We start from the raw sequence: 22,071 nt of genomic DNA on the forward strand, positions 1-22,071 counted from the left end.
TACATTTTGATAGAATAATAATCTTATGATTATATGATTTTTATCCTTCTTGCTAGTATGGATTAGATGGTTTAGCTACTGATTTTTCTTCTTATGTGTTCAAATATTCTCCATTGTTTGAATTAGTCTTGCATGTTCATGAATTTGTATTTACTCTTCATAAATATTATTTTCATCTATTCCCTGTCACCACTAATGAAAGTAAACATGAAGGATTAGAGTTTCACATGGTAATAATAGCAAGAAACAATTTTTATAGTTTTGCATGTGATTCATGATGAATACAAAGTGTGTTTTTCACAAAATAAGGAACTTCCAGCAAAACAGATTTTTAATTCATTTTAAATAAACCCAAACAAACTCATGGGAACACTTTCATAAAACCTGAAACTACTGGAGTTGGTTTAACATGTTTTCATGGTACTAGGATATTGAAAAAAAAAATTATTTGACAACGTTTCGTGGTCAAAACATATTTTTAACGTCATTGTTAGGCAGCAGCAATGTTGACTTTACTAGGTCACTGTTTATTCTATAGAATGAGTTTTCAAGTGATTCAAATTGGACAAGTTGGATTTTTAAGTTACCTTTCAAATGCAGCTGGTTTCAAAAATTTTTATTAAGCATTGAGAGAGAAACGTCAATTTTTTCAAAATGTGACAGAATCTGTCTAGGTTTCTTATAAAAATTATTTGACCATCTTCTATTGGTTTTCAATCTTCAAACTCTTCTGGAAATATGTTCCAAACCCAAATATCTAGCAAGCTATTTTGACCATACCTCTTTTTGACATTGTTTGAGGCCCCTTTTTATTTTTCAAACACAGATCACCTATGCTGGAAGTTAATGTAACTCACTGTCCCAGAAAAAACTAGTTTTCTTCCAAAAAAAATTTCTCTATTTTAAAATCGTTTCCAGCCCTGGTATTCTCTCGAAATATTTTCCGAACTCGATGAACTATCACCAGTTAAAATATTGTAATGGTTGAACTTCATTTGGTATGGGTTTCATATTTTTTTTTTTCTGACCATACAGTGCTGAAAGAAGAAATGTATGAATTTCTAAGAAACTTGGTGAAGAGTCCTAAGACATTCTATCATATTTATTTTGGTTGCCATACATGATTGTGTTGTGCTACATAAACATTATGACACTGTGGTCTTCAAGCTAAAACTCGCACATGTATCAAAATATGAATTCGACGAAATAAAGAAACACGAAATTGAACCGATGATACATTAAAATTTAAAAGTGTTGGGGTGAGTCCGGTTTAGAATCTTGCGCAAGTGAGTTACGAACCCTAACATGGCACGGGAAGGTATTTCGACTCTTATCAGTGTAGGCGATAGAAGGTTGGTGGTGTGGGTGTCACAACATAGACCGTTCCCTAGGAGCAGACCGTGATGTCACGACTCGGGTACGTAAACCTGGTACGTGGGCATCATTGGTAGTTACAGCAAGTAACAATTGAATATTTGACCAAGGGGGAGTCAGAATTGCGCGTGGCCTTTGCTTAGCGATTAAGTGGAAATAATGCTCCGCGGGGAGTTACTTAAACTTATCTGAAAAACTAAATCTATGAGATTTTAAAAAGAAAAGTTAGCATTTTTCCTTATGATGAAATACTGCTTCCGTTTCTCATTGTTCTCATTGTCTATTGTTATTATTTAACTGATAGCATTCATGTTATGCTTATTAAGTGCTGCTTGTTATTCTATTCATTAATTGTGAATATTATCATCGGGGTGGGTATTTTGGATTGTAGTATCTTATTGAGATTGTCGCTCATTGGGATTCCCGTTGCCCTGGCGTTTTATGCCAGGTACCAAAGAAAACGAAGGAAACACCAAGACCTTGCAAGGCAACATTCAGCCTTGGTTAGCTTGAAGAATGTTCAAGTTCCATGAACCATTTTTCTAAGTTTCCTAGTTTTTCTCTAGTTTTCTTTTTATATTTGTGTTTTCTTTTTTTTTCTTTTTTTTTTTTTTTTTTTTATGTACTAAGACTAAGTTTTAGGTTTTATTAGGATTGTAATTTGAGAACTTTCAATTTTTGGGTCGTTAATTAATGGATGTTAGTAAAATTGGTGATAACATTGATTTTAAGTTCTAAATCTTATTGTAATATCCTTAAATTTTGGGGCGTCACAAAAAATTCTTCCTAAACAAAGCCTGAGACCACATTTGATTGTTGGATTATTTTATGGAAATAGATATGAAGGAATTATTTATTGGAGTATAAGAGATAAGTTATATTATAGGAATAGATAAGATGAAAGATTAGATATATGAAAGGATTGTGAGAGATAAATTATACGTGACATAATAGATAGGATAAATAAATTGATAGAAAGAGTGATGAATTATATTTGGTTAGAATAAAATAAAAAAATATAATTATTTTTAATTGATGGATGAAGAAAAAAAAATAATCTACACATGTCTCATTTTTCCAATATCACATTACCTATGATATTATTTAATCTGTCTATTTTTTTCTATTTAATTCTCTATATCAGTACTAAAATTATTTAAAATTTAGTACCATGCAAAGCAAACACTAGACATTGGCTAACAATGTTTAAATTGATTATACATTACATATTACACGCACTCTCATACATTATGGCTTCGTTTGGGAAGTGTGTTGGCTTTTTGGCTATTTTAACATGGGTTAAAAAGTCTCGTTTAAGTTGGACTTTTTGATTTTTTTGATTTTTGTAAGAGAAAAAGTGAAATGATTATGATTTGAATGTAACATTTTATTTTATTTACTTTTTATTCTATTTTATCTTTTTATAACTATTTTAACATTTTAACCTCTCAGCCCAATATGCCAAACGAGAGTAATGTATAGCCCAATATGCCAAACGAGAGTAATGTATACGAATTTTAAACTTCATATCAAATATTTTAATGTTGTGTTTGGTTGGGAGATTTGAGGAGGGATTTGGAAAGGAAAAGGAAAAAGGTGTGTGAAATTAGGTGAAATGTAGGTATATCTTATTTACATTTCACCTAACTTTTCCCTTTCTCTTTTCAAATTTTTTCTCAAATCTCTCTACCAAACACAGCGTAAAGAACACTTGTTAAGAAAACCTAACTTGTAATATAAAGATTCTATGCAATTGTGATAGGCATTCAAGAGAGTAGGGGATTCCATTGCCTTCTCTTATTTTGGACAATTACACACAGGTGGTATCCGTGAAAATTAGTTATATATGAACGAAAAAATTTATAATTTTAATTATTAATATTTATAATATTCCTTACTTTTTTGTAATTATTTTTTCTGACATTCACTGTCAGGTTATTTCCCCTTTCTTTTTTAATCTATATGGATTATTTCATTTTTCATTAAATTGTTGGGGAAATTAATAAAATATCCCTCCTCAACTTTTAGTAATAGGTGATGTTCAATATATTTTTTTTTATTAAAATCCCTCGATAATATTATTAGAGAAATTACTGAAATTTCTTTATCTGTAAAAATATTGAGAAACTCCAATTACTATGAAAATATTACATGTCTTTTATTTTATAAAATCTTAATATCGTGAACTTTAAACTAAAAACCCCTAAATTGCTTGAGTTAGTGGATTAAACAATGGGTGCAAATTTTATTTATAATTTTTTTTAAACAAAGATTAATATTAAAAAAATTATTAATTTTTGAAAGACCAATGTAATCAAAATGTCATAGTTTTATATAGTAATTTCAAATCTATCATGATATAACTATTTTTTATTTTTATTTTTTGATAAATAAAACAATTTATTAGAAAAAGGCATCAAGATTAGGACTGTGAAAAATACTGCACAATTCGCTAAAACCGCACTGATCTGTATCAATCTGCACTGCTCTAACAGCTAACCGCAGTTTAAACTTTAAAATTTATAATCTGCCAACCGAACCACTCCACTCCGCTATAATTAATACATATATATTTTTTAACTTTCAATGAAATATCAATGTAAAAATGAGTGTGAAAGAGATTTAAGTTATGAAATTTATTACAAATTAGTAGTTATATATATGAAACATATTATGTAAAATTACTTTGTGTTATATATTTAAAAAATATTATACAAATTAGTGTTATATATTATGCAAATGTATGATAATTAGTTAGAATATTCTTCAATCTGTCAATCCGCCAAAAATCACCCAAACTGCAATTTGTCGACCTGCTAACCCGTCATTCGGTTTATAATTTTACTCTCAAACTGCCTGAACTGCACCATGCACACCCCTAATCAAAGATGATGTAACAAATACAAAAAGGTATCCCAAGGGAAAACCAACCCAAGTACTACACAATTATACCATCTAGAAAATCTAAAAAAACAAACAAATCTGTATCAACTGTTCCCTCCCACCAATTATATGAAACTACAATAAGCCGATTCTCCAACCACACAACACCTTGATAAACCTCTTGAAAAGTTCATCGATTTCGCTCCAACCAAACAAGCCGCGTCAAGCAAAACAGCACCAATAGGCACACCTGCTGCCGTCGATGTCCAATCCGAGCACCCCCACCAAGCCCAAAGCATAGCTGACACCCCTTTTAGTTGAATCCAAACAACCCCAAAGAGTGAAAAAAATAAAACCCCACAGTCGCGAAGCCACTGGACAATGCAGGAACAAATGATCCACCGATTCTGCATCAGCACAACACATACAACATCGATTTACTAACATATGCCCATGCCTTATCAAGTTTATCAAATTATCCAACATGAGATTCCGCCCCAAAGCAGCTGTCCACATAAAGAAAACAACCTTAGACGAAACACCCGACACCCAAACACTCTACCTAGGAAACACCCTACCGCACTATTCATGATAGATATAACTATTTAACTCAAATCTTTAAATTCATAGTAAACTATCATATCTAAATTTAAGTTCTTGTTTTTGCATGCTTAATGTAGAATTCCTTAATTTGAAATCCTTATTTATCCAAACAGACCCTAACACATAATTTGTTCCATACCCCAAAAAAAAACAAAAGTACACACAATTTGCTCCATAACCAAAAAGAAAATAACAATTCACGACATTAAAAGAATAATTTGTCAAAACGCCAGTCATTGCATACAACAAAATGTAAGCAAAACTTTGGCCAAAACCAGAGTTTGAGGGTCCAGAAACTGGAACAATAATGCAGTGATATAAATTAAACTATTCTCAAATAGGTTGGTGTCTAATACAAGTTTAAACACACCCTATTATTTACTAAAAGCAAAGGTTGATACCAGCGCTCATTCTTCATCCTCTTCATCTCCATCTCCACCTGAAGCCTTCTTGGCAGCAGCCTTCTGGTTCCTTCTCTTTACCCTACCAGGGCGCCCTCCTCCCAGAGGACTTGTCAGTGAGAAATCAATGTGCTTCTGAGAGTCAACTCTCACCATGAAAGATGCGATGTTCACCACCTGCCTTCCAACCCTGCCCAACATAAGAAAATCCCAATATTATAAAACAAGTTAGTCTACAAGAAAATACACATACCCCACAGTTTGAAAAGAAAGATAATCATCTAAAAAGGATTGAACACTAACACTATTACCAACAGGGATTGAGTTGTTGGATGGGATTGACCAATCTTCACAATGCCCAAATCTCAGGCAAAGTTAAAGCCAAAATATTCATATTTTAAAATGCTACCCATAGGATGCTTCATAGAGGAAAACAAACAAATTGGCCTTACTCTTCAGCAGTTTCAAGAAGACTTATGCCATTAGTGATGCAGACATGGTTTTTGTGGAGGACTTTAATTTTTCTATCCTGCCTTGGTTACTAATGTTCCCTGAAAATGTGCTATTCACAGAAGCTTCTAACGGAAAAATTCCAGCTTTTATCCATACTTGCAGTTGGTTATGAGAAGTAACTGATTTTTAGAATCCACACTTCCAGAGGCCAGAGCAAAAACCTCAAACAACTGAAACACTAGGTCCAAAGCCCAATGAAACACAATTGACACAGTATAGACCAACTAGAAATAGTTAAAAACTATGCATACATTAAGTTAGAGGGAGCATGGTAAACTTTTAACACATTCAAGAAGTCCTAGGGTCTTGGAAGGTCGCAAAAATTACATAAGAATCCAACAAACCAAATAAGCAGATCTGGCAATGCTTGTAGGCTTGTACTGAGTCCACATTTGGCGTTCACTATTAATCCCGGAAGACATTTACGACCCCATGAAATTACTTAAACATTTTTTTGGCAAAAACTAGAAGATTGGCCGCATGTTTATGCAGTCATTATATTATGTTTCTATTTTGCGACAATTTAAAGTTCAGTATAGAAATTATTCCTAGAGGCACAGTAGCAACAATAACTCCCTGAGATTGACCTCAAGCCTAAATAGCAAATTTTGAGTAGAGCATAAACAATACCAATTACCAAGGAATAGGCTGTGCTAGTTATTATGGCTAAATATGTAACTTTTCAAATCATGAGTAAATCATCACAAAACAGATAACTAAATATATCAATCCAACAAAGAAACACAAAAAAAATAATAACAAAAAAATTAGTCATTTCCTTGCCCTTTTATGGCATCAAAACTTTACCTGATATGCCTCTGTCTGATGAGCACTCTGGCATGGTGGATGGACTTTGCCATACCCGTCTTGAACACTAGTGTTTGGAGGCGACGCTCAAGGAAGTTCTCGACAGTCAAGGCCAAGACATAATCAAGCTTATTCTGACTTTCATCCAAAAGCCCATAGCGGTTCATCCTTCGGAGAAGAGCCTCACCCTCAAAAATTCGGCGGGGGTTCTTCTCATCAAGTGTAAGAAGCATCCTCGCGGCATTACGAATGCGGCTCAGAGCATACTGAACCCTCCACAGCTCCCTCTTGCATCGAAGCCCATACTCTCCCACAAGCTTCAGCTCTGCATCCAAACGCTCCTTCTCATAGGGACGACGAGGCTTCTTAAATGTCTTTCCATCTAATATTATACAAAATGGGTGGATAAATATTAAAAACCAAACAATGAATCAATCAGTAATTATTCTCCTTTCGGTTTCGAACAACAAATTAATTTTAAATCTAAGGGCATGTTTGGATCAGGGACTTGAGAAGAGATTTGTTGAAAGAAAAATAAAATACAGGCTAAATTTTGTTAAGATTCCCTTTCACTTTACAAATTCCTACTCAAATCTTTGATCCAAACATTGTTTAAATTTATCATCTTTCAAACAACAAGCCCTTGTTCGGTTTGTCTCTTGAGAAACAATTTTTAAGAAAAAAAAATTTTAAATTTATTTGGTTGAAAAAAGAAAAAAAAACCAAAATCACTTTTTCTCTCACACTCATCCATTCAAATACAAATGGAAAAAAAAAAAAAAAAAAAAATTAAATTAAATCATCCCAAACTCCAAAACTATTTTCAAAATATACCACCAAACAAATTTTCAAATTTTACAAACTCTTTCCGGAAAATTATTTTTGCAAAATTGTTTCACAGATACAAACCAAACATGGCAAAAACTCCCCTTTAGGCTAATACAAGCATAACACAACAGAGGGAGTTTCCACTCAATTAGCAATCAAGGAAACATAAATTCCCATAATTCACCATTTCTTTCCCTATTATTTATCAACAATTAAACAAATGGTCCTATTCTGTTTGGTTGACGAGAAAAGAGAAGCAAAAGAAAATGATTATTAGAAAATCAAAGTGCAACAAATTCTGGCTTTTAGTTCAAATAAAAAATTGGCTCATCCGGGCAATCGCGAAAGTTCAGCGAAATAAATCTCGTTAAACATGTCATTTGCTTATCTATGAAATTGGGTTCCTCAGCAATCAAACAACGTAATAAATAAACATAAAGGTACATTGTTACAACTCCTTCATACATGAAAACTACAATGTCGAGCAGATCAATCAAAGGGTTGTTCACAAATCGAGAAACAAAAAACAAGGACACAAAACCTGTATTGATTACAATGTCAATTTATATGTATATGTGTATGTATAAATGGATCGATGCTTAAAAGTAGATCTTACAGTTTCGGTAGAAGTTGACGTGCACCATTGCTCTTCTCTCCCTCTGAGGAATCAAAATCAAATGGTCAGAATTCGAAGCAAAATGTATATATGCGCTTCTGTGTGTGAACCCCAAACCCTAACCATAGTTAAGTGGGTGAAGCCCAAAGAAAGAGGCTCGTGAAACTAGTATGGGTTTGGCCTATTTTCTGCCCTATTTGGACTCTGGGCCTGAACCTTTTTCTTGGGTTGTCGCCATTGGGACTCTTTTGTTTGAGCTTAAATGAATTGATTATAATTTAATTTAATTTGAAATTTTGTGCCACACTATTTTGTATAGTTTTTACTTTTAATTTAGTAGGCATAAATAACTTAAGCAAACTTTTAAAAAAAAATCTGATTACTTAGAAGCTAGGGGACTTTTACTTTCGAATTCTATTTTTTAATCATCAGTTTTTAATTTACAATAAATTATATCAAATAGGTCCATGGTTTCAAAAAAGTTCTTTGGGCTTCATGCCCAATATGGGTGCTTGAAAAAAGAGTAAGGGCTATTGTTGCACTAGATGGATTGAGATACTCTCAATCATATTATCATATGATCGTGTGATGTAATGAAAATCTTTCATCACAATTAAATTTGTAGTGAAAACTAGATCTTGAGAGGTTATTCGAGTTGAGCATCAGTTGATTAAAATCTTTAGATTTCCTTCTTCTATCCCCATCTCCTAACCAATGAAAATAAATAAAATAAAGAAACAAGCCAAAATAAAAGAAAAAGTAAGAATAAAACTATACGCATTAATTGGTATATCAATTGATGTACTAAGAGAAGATATGAAAAAATTTTAGAAGTATTGAATCTTTGTAATTCGTATAATGAGTAGGGCTCATAATTTTGAAGTAATAATATCATAACATATGTTGATATACTAATTGATACATGTAACACCACTGACAAAGTAAAGCCAAAATGAAGATAATGTTATTTTCTTACCAAATTTTGACAATTGTCAAATTTTATATCAAATTTATTATAAGATTTACCAATGTTATAATTTGACAGGAAAGTAAGAGTGTTAGAGAGCTTAAAAGTTGAACTCTAACCAAATTTTCACAATGATAGCTTAAATAATAACAAACTGAATTGGTTGATGGCTGCAAGAGGCACATTGATAATTACATTTCATCCTTAATATTTGAAACATTGTTAGAAATTTGATTATCACCTACAACTTCGAAACTCATTAAGGAAATTGTTTTATCACCAAAAACAGATAATACACCAGCCATGTTTAGAAACAGATTATTTTAGTAATTTCTTAACTTTTTATGAAAAAATATATATAAAAAAATAAAAAAAAATGATGTAATAACTTACAGTAACATTTTAACAAAAATTAAAAATTGCCAACCTGACAACTTAATGTCAATTGTTGATTTGATTTTAAGGCCAAGTTTGGCATCCTTAAAATAATATATCTTTTTATCTTTTTTCCATCACAACACCTCTCTACTTTTCTGCACATCTTTTCGTAAAAAGACAAAAAGTACACTTTTAGATCATCTCAAACAACCCTTTAAATCTTTAATTTTGACACAACTAGAATCCAGAAAGTGAAGGGAAAAACAAATTAAAATGACTACGAATTGTTGATCAAACTCAAAAGAGAGAGAGAGAGAGAGAGAGAACTTCATAGTGCACATACCTCGAAACAGAAGTGGTACAACAAGGTCAAGAAGTTAACTAATGCTTTGAACCCTTTTTTTTTTTTTTTTTTTTTTTATGAATTTTTGAACTAGTGCTTTGTACTTGACTAGCTAATAGAAGAGTCTATTCATAAGAAGGCGAAAAGCAACTAGTGACAATAATTACATACTATCACACAAGAAGACAAGTAGTTTCTGAAACAACATGAAACAAAATAAAGTATCCACCACATGGATGATCATAACAACAGTTGAAAGGTGTTTCCTTCAACCAAACTGGTCAGCAGTAAGAACATGGTGCAACGGCTCAGTACCTGTGATCCTCATCAAAAAACATGAAACTGCTACTCCTGGACTTCGCTTCCCTATCAGCCTGGCAGTGCAAGAGAAACAATATGAACCCGGTCTAATGAGAAACCATGAAGTTATATTTGAGTTGCATACACAAACAACTCACATAAATCCAGTGATTAGACGGGTAAAATTTTGGAAGGAAAATATTATGGTGATTGGGCAAACCTTGCTGATGATATCCTCGAATGCATCTGGGCCATTTTCTGCTATGTATTTCTCAGCAGCAGTTATAATGTCATCCTTCTTACTGAAGATGTCCTTCTTTGGGATATACCAAATGTTAACATTCTGTGGATTAAGGTAGAAAGGCCTGATATAATGCTCATAAACATATGATGCACCACTGAAGTACGGTATGACCAACCAGCATGTTAGAATCAGCTTCGCATACGACCAAATCGGGATCCTGCCATAAGATAAGAAAGTAGAGGCAATAAAATTCAATGTGATCCACAGGACATTGCAAGTATATGAAGCTGGTAAAAGACTACAAAATGATGATCAACAAAGAAAGCCAAAAGATGCCAATTTTACATCTAAATTGATTTTATACCAAGTCAGCATAACGAAACCTTAGTCAAAAAAGGAAGGAGTACAAGAGATTGAAATAATCTATATACCAAACACAAATTTGATTGCCCGAGTAATTTCTGTTTGACAATGTGTACAAGAAATGTGTCGGTACAAGGATGGGTAGTTTTAAAGGTTAAAAAGGATATTTTATACTTTAGCTGCATTCCCTACTATTGTTATACAAACTTGGGCAAGCTTCACTTTACCCCCTATGGTTTGGGCCGGGTGCGGTTTACTTCTTCACATTCGGATATCACCACATAACCCTCATATGGTTGATGGACTAAAACGCACACTAACTTCTGTTAACAGAAATTGTAAATTAACAATTATACCCTCATACATATATTATTTCAGGGGAAACCCAGTTCTTTCTCTCTCCATCTTCATCTTCTTCTTCTTCTCTCTCTCTCTCTTCATTTCAAACTTTATATGTGTACATACATATACATATATATACATATACAATCTCATCTTTATCTTCATCTTCATCTTCTTCAATACCTTCATTAAAACCCATAATAATCACAAACCTTTTCTAAATTCTCTACTTTTTGAATCAAAGCTAAAGAAGGGTTCAAAGAATTAGGATTGTCCCATTAAATTTAATAATATAATATCCAATAATATGCATATATATATATATATATAGGACAATCTAATTATTACTTGAGAAATTATACAAACACTTTTTAGTTGTATTTGCCTCATATTCGAACCAAAATGGAATCAAGAAAAAGTTTGATTGGGTTGTATATATATATATATAATATGCATATATATATAAAAAGTTCGATTCAGAAATTATAAAACTAAAAAAAAGCTTGATTGGTTTGTATATATATGCATATGTATATATATAAAGTTTGATTCAGAAGTTATAAACAATGCCATCAATATCCAGATCTATAAACCTCTACCCAAGAAGGAGAAGAAAAAAAAAAACGATGAAAGATGATTTATACATATGCAATCTCATCTGCACTGTACATGTGTGTGTGTGTGTGTGTGTGTGTGTGTGTGTGTGTAAAATATAATTTTGGGGATGAATCAATTTGATGTGGGAGGAGGTTTAAGGATGACGTGTGAGGGGAGGGGTTGCGGTGATGGTGTGATAGATATGGGTGGTTGTTCGAGGGGAGGAGAGAGAGAGAGAGAGAGAGAGAGGTGGTTAAGAAAAAGAAAGTTGAAATAGAATGGCATCTTTTGTAAATTTGAAGAGATAGAAAGGGTATTTTCGTCATAAAAACGGACTCACTCTCTATAGAGGCACGTGGCTTTCACATTCTGTTATTATAGACAGAAAAGATAACTATGCATTTTAGTCCATCAACCACAGGAGATTATGGGGTGATATCCGAATATCAGGGGGGTAAACCGCACTCGGCCCAAACCATAGGGGGATAAAGTGAAGTTTGCCCTACAAACTTTAAGGCTATGTTTGGATCAAGCATTTAAGGAGGGATTTATGCAGGGAAAGGAAATAGAAAGGGAAACGTAAATGAAATTCAAGCTAAATTTTGTTCGCTTTTTTCCTTTTCCTTTCCCTTTCCAAAGCTCTCCTCAAATCCCTGTCCAGACGAACCCTAAATGATTCAAGTTGTCGCAAAGAAAACCTTAGCTTGTACAAATGGTGCAAGTGCCAACTGCTAGCTTTACAGAGATTCATTAAGTTTATCATAACAAATATGGACATTTAATAAAGCGCTACTAATGGTGGTATGGTTGCTTAATGTTGCATTTGTGGCAGTAGTTGCAAAAGAATGAAGTATTCATTGGTGAGGAGATCAACATGGACTTTGGAATTCAACTGCCAGGTTGTGTGCTCTAGAATTTTGCAAGGGAAAAACATATTATTCTTACCCGAGATGCATGGATACTTCTGAAAAAGTGGCGTGTGGGTGTCGTGTCCGACGGACACTTTCCTAACACATGTACGACACTCATTCAAACATGTCTTATTTTTTAAAAAAGAATTTAAACTCGGACACTTTTTGAACACTTGGAGGACATACGTGTCATTGCTTAAACACACGTGTCCAATGCTTAAACACACACGAAACTAATTATAAATTTGAAAAAAATAACTTAGAATACGTTGATAAAAGAAACTTAATGTCAATTCATAGAAATTAGTATTATATTGTATTCATTTATTGTCTTAGAATGATATATTCATACATATGACATATAATAAATATATAAAATTATATATTTTGTGCGTGTTCTCCACATGTCGTGTCCTGCATTTTTTTAAAATTGTTGTGTCCGTGCTTCTTAGATTCTTACTAAATTTTTATACAAATTTTTTCACCAAAATGATGTAGATGTGGCATTTCACTAGTTAAATAACATTTTAGTGGGTACTCTATTTTTACATGATAAATTCCAATGCATCCACATGATTCTATATACAAATTATGTAACTTTTTTTGCTTTTATGTCATTACTCTTAGGTTGTCTTTGGATCATGGATTTGGATAAGTATTTGGAAGGGAAAAGAGAAAGGGAAAATATGGATAAAATGTAGTTATATTTCATTTGCATTTCACCTACCTTTTCTCTTTCCATTTCCAAATCTCTATCCAAATCCATGATCCAAACACAGTGGTAGTAAATCGATAAAAGGTGTTTAAACTCTAAGGACTATAAGTTGGATCGCCACAATGTTCGTTATACATCCACTGGAAGCGTGATAACTCTCAACTTAAGACCTTAATTCCTAACTATTTTGGCAGGCTACACATTTTTTTCCCCCTTTCCCTGCAAGGGATGCCCCCACTCCATCTGATGTATTTTCACAAAGAATGTCATTGCATTCGCTCCCACTCCATGAATCAATTACATAGCTCCTACCTGGCTCCTCATGCTTAGATAGTGGTAGGATATGTCACGCAACTAACACCTAAAGGTAAACTAGCTCCCCACATTGCATTACTATGATTCCGGTTGGTAACCAACCCCATATAGATGATCAGCAGAAAAAAACAGTTTTAACTCATTGAACTTTATAAAAATCGAGTGAAAATAAAAACTATGTAACAAAGAAAAAAAGAAGAAGACAATAACAAAGTTGTACCATCACATAATTTAATTTCAATGAAATAAAAGATAGAAGAAAAAGTGCAGCAAATTGATAATAACCCATAAAAGAAAACACACACACACACACACAGAAACAAAGAAGAAAGTTACCATTCAATGAGTTTGGCAAAGGTAAGCTCGAAGAGAGTGATCATAGAATAGAGGATCCAATAAGTAAGCCATTGCCTATCATCTTCAGGAGATTTGGTCTCAATAGTCCTAATTGAGGCGTACCTGTCAAATTCCCATGGAAAACTCAGACTACACTAGTGCTGTGTTTGGTTAGGAATTTCGAAAGGGAAAGGGAAAAAATGTGTAAAATTAGGTAAAATGTATATATTTTATTCACATTTCACCCGCAAATTTGTTGGGTTTGTTCTACAAATTGTTGGGTTTTGTTTGTACAAATTGTTGGGTTTTGTTTGTGCGAATTGGTTAACCAATTCGCACAAACAAAACCCAACAATTTGTACAAATAAAAATGCAACTCAATCACAATTTAGAGAGAGAGAGAGAGAGAGGGCAGAAGGGTACTTACAGTGGATAAACAAGACTGACGACAGGCCTGAGAAATAAAACACAAGGAATATAAGAGTGAGATCAGAAGGGTGGGGGTTTGATTTGTAGTTAGCAATCTAGAAATGGGTAAAGAGAAGAGAAAAGAAGAGAATAGAAGAAAATACCCGGCGAGAACGTCGAAGTTGTTAGCAACAACCTTGAGGAAGTTGCCAGTTCCAGATCCCATTTTCTCTTTAGTACTTCACACACAGATTTCTTTGTATCGTTGGGTGCTCTGCTCTGATCTGAAGATGATGGAAACTATTCAAAGGGTTTTTGTAAGTTAGTTGTGGAGTGGTTCAGTTCAGAGAATTGTTTATTGAGATAGATAGATAGATAGAGACAGAGAGAGAGTGAAGAAGGGAAGCGAACAAATGTACAGAAGAAGAAAACGCGGAGATGGGTAGTGGGAAACTCTGATTAATTAGTCAATTGTCGGTGAGAAAAGGAGCAATTTGGGAAAATAAACTAAAAAGTTAGGCTCCGTTTGCTAATTCTTTCCAATTATAATTTTACTTATTGATTTGAGTGTGATATTTGTTTTGAACTTTCAAATCATAATTTTATATTTATTTTTTAAAATTCAATAAAAACATAATCATTACTTTTTAAAATTTATAACCAAACACATAATTTAAAACTCAATTCAAATCAATATTTTAATATTTTAAAAATATTTTAATATTGTTAAGATTTTAAATATTTTAATATTTAAATATATTACATTTTTTTTATTTTTTGAATATTTTTAAATATTACGATTTTAGTTTTTTAAATTTTAAAATATTTTATAAAAATAAATTCAAACTCTATTTTATAAAAATATTTTTAAATATTTTAATTTTTTTTTTTATGTATTTAGTTACGATTTGAGTGTAGAGTTGTGAAAGTAGTATAAAGTTTCGAGTTATGTGCTTGGTTATGAGTTTTAAACATAATTTCTTAATTGAGTTTTGTTTTAGGAGAATTTTTTTTAAGGTCCCTAATAATAACAATTTAGAGGATAAAGGACACCCAAAAAGATAGTCATGCATTAGGTCCCTGAAACAACTTGGCGCACGTTTTTAATTATTTTGTGGACCAAAATACCCTTGCCAAAATCAACACAGAAACAAACTGATTCCGACGTCTGAGTTACATTACAAACATCCAGCATCTTCACGAACAGGAGAACAGCAGAATTAGGGTTTCAACATCATCTGCACCATCGACATTAGAGCTTCGTTATCTTCTCCAAAAATCATTCCCATTCCTTCCTCACAAATTTCTCTGACCTAGGTTAAAGCTTCGTTTTCACTGCTCATCATCATCTCAGTCCATCTTCGTCACGTCGCATCTTCATCTCGGGCCATATCAGCTCGTTATTCAAGTTTCATCCTAACTCTGGTCAGTTTTTCTACAATACAACTAGATTTTCTCTAGAAACACAGTTAATAGCATTTTATAATAACCTTCCATAAATTAGGATTTCAATTTCGTAATAAAAAGCTACCTGAATTTGGAAAAAGTTATTTCTGTGTGTTTTGAACTTATTCTTCAACATGTTTGTGTAATTTTATCTGTAAATTTCTCTAACATTTGAATTTCTCTGATTTTTTATTAATGTACGTTTCTTCTTTCAATTTTCTCTAGCATGTTTATTTTCACAAAAACAATTTTCTGTGTTTTTATCTTATTCTTGAACATGTTTCTGTAATTTTGTCTATAAATTTTCCTGCTCCGTAAAATTCTCTGTAATATGTATTTTTAATTGGAATGTCTATCTTAATCTAGAATGTCTATTGCTTTCTTGCCTGTCTTAAGTTTCTCTGGTATTTATAATTTTCTCTAACCACATCACATCACTTTCCTCCCTTGTGTGTCTTTGTCATTTTTAATTTTCTCTGGAATTTTAATATTATGGACTGGAATGAATGTTTCTTCTTTGAATTTTCTCTGCCATGTGTACTTTGAGAAAAAGTTATTTCTCTGAATTTTGATCTTATTCTTGAACATGTTTCTGTGATTTTGTCTATAAATTTCTCTGCTTTGTAAATTTCTCTGGAATATGTATTTTTCTCTGCAATGTCTATTACACTCTTGCCCCTGTCTAAGTTTCTCTGGTATTTATAATTTTCTCTGACCACATCGCACCACTTTCCTCCCTTGAGTGTCTCTATCATGGTTAATTTTCTCTGGTTGTGTATGTAAATTTCTCTTGCATTTTAATATTATGAATTGAAATTTTCTCTGGAATGGAAATTTCCTCAAGAATGTGTAATTTTCTCTAGAATGTGCATTTTTCTCTGGTATGTTTATTTTGTTCAATTCTTGATTTTAATATGGTGTAATTCTCAGTGGCATGTATACATTACTTTGTTTATTTTATCTTTACTAATTGTGGAATGGAAATTTTCTTTCGCTTGCCATGTTTACTTTTTTCTATCATTCATTTTCTCTGGTATGTTTACTTCTATATGTAATTTAAACAATTATTGAAAATTTCTCTCCCATGTTTATGATGCTGTGTTGATTTTCTCTGACATTTAATTTTTAATGTCCAATTTTCTCCGGCATGTCAAATTTTCTCTAGCATGTCCAATTTTCTGTAATTTTCCCTTATCTGTAATTTTCTCTACCATCTCCAATTTTCTCTTTTCTATAATTTTCTCCCTTATCTGTAATTTTCTCTGACATGTCCATTTTTCTCTGGGATTTAATGTTGAAATCTCTATGTTTTAATCATTGTCTAGAAATGGCAAAACGTAAAAGCAGCGAAACACTGGAAACACCAAGCAAAAAACAGAAACTCTCTCAGTCTTCTTATGGACTAGGATCAAAAACCAGCAGCAAAACACTAGAAACACCAAGCAAGAAAGAATAACTCTCTCAGTCTTCTTATCATCTAAGATCAAAAACCAGCACCAAAACACCACAAACTCCTCCCCAAAACACACAAGTCCAAGCTGATGAAGCAACTAGCATCCAGATGAGTACCCCAACTTCAAAAGACTCAAGCTCAAGGGGGAAAAAACCTGTTAAACTCCATAGAAAGAGAACTCACTACAGCATTCAATTCCGATCCAACCTCTCATCTGTCGTCTCCTTCTTTCAAACACTTAAATTCAATTCAAAACATCTTCTAGAGCTTCAAAAGACCCCATTTTAGTATTTGATCCAAGCTCTAACCACTGGAAGGATGGATCCAAAGAAATCTAGAAAATCCGATGATGATGTAGTTGCCATAATCCAATGTTACAATGAAAAAACAAAAGCATTCACAGTTGGGAAGAAGAACCTGACCTTTACCACAAATGACATGACCTTGATTTTTGGTTTGGAAAGAGGTAAAGGAGCCGTGTCATTAAGATACTCTAAAAAGCCAAAATCTGCATTCCTCAGGAGAAGATTCCAAAAGGACACAAGGCTCACTGGTCCTGTTCTTAAAAATGCCTTGGTCAAAGCAATGAAAGGCAAGCAACCAACTAACTTCAAAGATGTAGCAATCATTGTTACATTGTACAAACACACTTTAACCGATATTGGAAAATTTCTCTAGATGAATTTGATTGATATTATTATATACACTGTCTAAAAAATACATTTCACAAAACAAAATGCACAAAGTAATCATCAAATGTATTATTTAATCAATAATATGTATAATCATCAACTATTTAATAAAGGTTCCTTGCATGTCCTCTTGTTATGGTGACCAATACTCTCACAACGACTACACTTAATCACCCTTTTAAACTCTCCAGTAGAAGCAATTCTGTTCTTCTTCGGCCTCCCAGTAGGTCATTTGCTCAATGGAGGTAAAATCATAGCATCTTCAATGCTACACACAGGTTTTTCAATAGTTAGAACTAGGCCAATCGAAAACGAGTATGCTTGACGATACATATCAGCATGAAAAAATGGTTCAACAAATGAATTCAAATTCTTTCCACTCCTAAAAATTGCAGCAATAGCATGTTGACATGGATACCCATTTATTTTTCATTTTCGATATGAACAAGTTCTTAACCCAAGATCAACCATAACCGAAGGAAAACAATGCACTTCAAAGACATTATCAGATGATAAACTCACATTCCATGTCCTCTCGTCCAAAAAAGACTTCTCCAACACACTATCCATACAAGGACACAGAATTTTATTCCATTTACTAGAGAGCAGCCTCCTATCAGACCTCATATTCATGATTTGCAACCGTATCATGTCCACCAAATTTCTTATTGGCAAGTGCCGAGCTTCTCGTATCCATGAATTGAATGACTCAGCAACATTTGAATACATCTCACCATAACGTTTCCCCACAAAATGTGCATCACTCCCATTTTCATATGGTAAACTTCTCAAGAAAACACTCACAATGTCTCCTCCCTCACTTTTTAATTCATTTAACTTGAAATGAAATGATACCTTTGTTAGAGCATATGCACATTTTGAAAACTTGGACACAATCGTCTCCCTAACCAAATTTGTGTTTCCACATGACAACTTATCCCTCAAATTTCTCTTTAGATGTTCCAGACAAAATCTATGAAAGCAGTTAGGGAAAAACCTAGCAATTCCCTCCACAATTCCACAATGTCGATCTGATATGAAACTTATCACCCTTTCTGATCCTAATACTCCACATAAATGTTCAAGAAACCAACACCAATTGCCTTTATTCTCAGCATCAACAACAGCAAAAGCTACAGGAAAAAAACCTACAAAACAAATAGGAACAAGAATATTAGATATACACATGTAGAGAAAAATAGAACAATAAACAACCAGAGAAGTTTGACACTGCCAACATCCAGAGAAAATTCACTTAGTGCCCAACTCCAGAGAAAATTCACACATTGGCAACATCTAGAGAAAATTGACTTAATGACCAGCTACAGAGAAAATTCACACAATCATAATATACAGAGAAAACTCACTTAGTGACCACCTACAGATACAATTCACACAATGACAACATCCAGAGAAAATTCATACACTGACCAAAATCCAGTGAAAATTCTCACAGTGGCCACAATAATTGAAAATCCACACAGTGACCAAAACCAGAGAAAATTCACATTCACTCAATTCCTACATGTATAGAAAATTCACATACTTAGATAAAATTAGATATATTTACAATTACCTTCATTCCCATCTTTCCCTGTTGCAGCAAGCATAACTCCTTTGTATCGTTCTTTCAAAAATGTTCCATCAAGAAAAAGCAATGACCGACAATATTTGAAACCAGCAATGCATCCATGAAAAGCCACAAACACTCTTTTGAAAACGCTTGCTATCTTCAAAATCTAACTCAAAACGACTACCTGGATTGTTCTTCAATGCCTCATCAAAATACCACCGTAATTGATCGAATGACAAACAAGAATCCCCATATGTACTACGTTTTTCTTTTTCAACCCCCAACCAACCACAGTTATAACTGATTGAGACCCCATCCTTGTCTTTCATTTCTTTCACAACATCCACTGGACGAGTTAAAGGTTTTGCACTTACCTCTTCAAGTATCAGCCCAGAAACTAAGCTGGAAGGCATCCTCGAATGTTTACTTGTACGAACCGCCACACCACACGTATGTTCATTGTTCAAAGTCCTTATGTAGAAGAACCCATTTGTTTTTTCAACGTAAACATGTACACGCCACATACATCCCCTTGATTCCTTATATGCACATTCTGCCGTAACCCTCAGCTTGTCATTTTTAACATACGTAAACTGAAAACCAACCTCAATAGCATACTTGCATAAAAAAGTACGGAACTCAACCACACCACCCTCAAACTTTTGTCCAGCACTCGTAATATTATTCCGCCAACTAGCCGACAATAACACATTTTCTTGGTGAGAACAAAACTTAGAGAGTGAATTCCTTTCAACATCCACCAGCCTATCACACTCACCATCCACAACATCGACCCAATTAGACCCCACTTCATCCTCTTCATCAGAAGTACTACATCTACTAACTGAAACATCAACTATATCAACACCGCGTGTACAAACAACCCTCAACATATTCAGAAAATCAATTTTATTTCGAACCATACAATTCGGATGGCCCAAAATAGAATATGAAATACACAGTCTTAGGTTTCAAATTCTCCCATGTTTTACACAAAACGCCAACCAATTCCTCAAAATTCAATTCGCATGAAACATTAATGACAATAGTGTCATTCCCATATTTGCACAGCAACAATACTGCACTGTCCATTGAAACTGAAACAAAAAACAACAAAAATAATTTGTTTAACATAGAAACACTTCACAAGAACAACATAAAAGTTCAGAGAAATTTTTAAAAATTATAATTTTCTCTGAACTTAAAATAAAAGTCCAAAGACATCTACAAACTGATATTCACCTTCAAGATGATAAGAAAACAAAATCACAGAAACTTAATGAATCACAGAGAAATTTACTGCTAACTATTAAACACAATTATAGAAAAAAAATCACATAGACTACAAGTCCAGAGAAATACTTTTCTCTGAACTACAAACTGAAAGTGAGTAACAAACTTACAATTTTCTCTGAACTACAAATACAAGTCCAGAAAAATTTGTGAACTTACATTCACTTTCTCATATTCTATCTGCATTACAAACTTCTAATAATATATCCATATGCACTTATAATTTCCTTTGGACTACACAAACAAAAGTGCAGAAAATGAAATTTCTCTGGTTTGAAAAAACATAGAACAAAACTTATCATTGATCAGCATATTGATAAAAAACAGAGCACCAAAAATGAACTCTAAACATCAAAATCACCTACACTGTCAACACTATGTGAAATTGATCAAAAAATAAAGAATGAAAAATTAATTCCAAAAATAAAAATCAACTCTATCAAGCTGGCCTCTCTCTAAACAAAAATTCAAAACAAAAATCAAAATCCATGTGGAATCTAAATCGAAAACAAACTTAATTCAACTCCACTCAAAAACCTACGCGATCAACACACTCTCAACACTCTTTGAAATTGATTAAAAAACAAATAATAAAAAATTAATTCCAAAAATAAAAATCAACTCTATCAAGCTGGCCTCTCTCTAAACAAAAATTCAAAACAAAATCAAAATGCATGTGGTATCTCCATCGAAAACAAACCTGATTCAACTCCACTGAAAATCTACGCGATCAACACACTGTAACACTACTGAAATCTCCGACGAAATCTCCAACGAAATCTACACGATCGTAACAATCTTTCTCGTCAACTCGATTGAAATCTCCGACGAAATCTCTACCATGAAATCTCCACTGAAATCTCCGACAAAAACTCCGACAAAATCTCCACTTCAAATTCGGTTTCCAAAATCTATCAGTTAAGTCAACAATATAATATTCAAACAAATTTATGTTATAAAGGAAGGGTAATTTAGGTACTTTATAATCTAAAATAAATTTGAGGGATCTTAGCCATCAAAACATATTATAAAGGACCTCTCCTCCTATCCAAAGTAGAGGAGGGACCTTAGGCCAATTTTCTCTTTGTTTTATGTGTTTGATTATGATTTGAGTATAGAGTTGTTTTTAAATTTAAAACATTAAAATTTTAAATTACTTAAATTTTTTGAATATTTAAATTTTTAAGATTTAAATTTTTTGAATATTTATTTTAATTTTTTACTTATTAAATTTTTTAGATTATTTAAATTATTTAAATATTTATGATTTAAATTTTTTGAATATTTATTTTGAAAAAAAATTATTTCCTTTGTAGTATTTTCAATTAAAAAATTGATTAATATTATTTTCTGTTAATAATAAATTTTTT

At 32.8% G+C, this 22,071-nt stretch overlaps 2 protein-coding genes across 2 annotated transcripts; both read right to left on the reverse strand.

Annotated features, from left to right (window-relative positions):
* Positions 1 to 5,077: 5,077 nt before the first annotated feature.
* On the reverse strand, positions 5,078 to 8,213 carry LOC114296679 (small ribosomal subunit protein uS4y). Its single transcript, XM_028241007.2, has 3 exons — positions 8,026 to 8,213; positions 6,582 to 6,963; positions 5,078 to 5,451 (listed from the first exon to the last, which is right to left on the reverse strand). Exons 1-3 carry the CDS (start codon positions 8,051 to 8,053, stop codon positions 5,268 to 5,270), a joined length of 594 nt encoding a protein of 197 aa, XP_028096808.1. The 5' UTR covers positions 8,054 to 8,213; the 3' UTR covers positions 5,078 to 5,267.
* Positions 8,214 to 9,755: 1,542 nt separating this feature from the next.
* Positions 9,756 to 14,751, reverse strand: LOC114296689 (HVA22-like protein a). The gene is made up of 5 exons (XM_028241016.2): positions 14,409 to 14,751; positions 14,264 to 14,290; positions 13,837 to 13,959; positions 10,234 to 10,474; positions 9,756 to 10,087 (listed from the first exon to the last, which is right to left on the reverse strand). The coding sequence occupies exons 1-5, from the start codon at positions 14,468 to 14,470 to the stop codon at positions 10,022 to 10,024; spliced, it is 519 nt and encodes a 172-aa protein (XP_028096817.2). The 5' UTR covers positions 14,471 to 14,751; the 3' UTR covers positions 9,756 to 10,021.
* Between the last annotated feature and the right edge of the window lie 7,320 nt (positions 14,752 to 22,071).

This window comes from Camellia sinensis, chromosome 15, assembly GCF_055761805.1.
Source record: "Camellia sinensis isolate YWXY chromosome 15, ASM5576180v1, whole genome shotgun sequence".
NCBI lineage: Eukaryota > Viridiplantae > Streptophyta > Magnoliopsida > Ericales > Theaceae > Camellia > Camellia sinensis.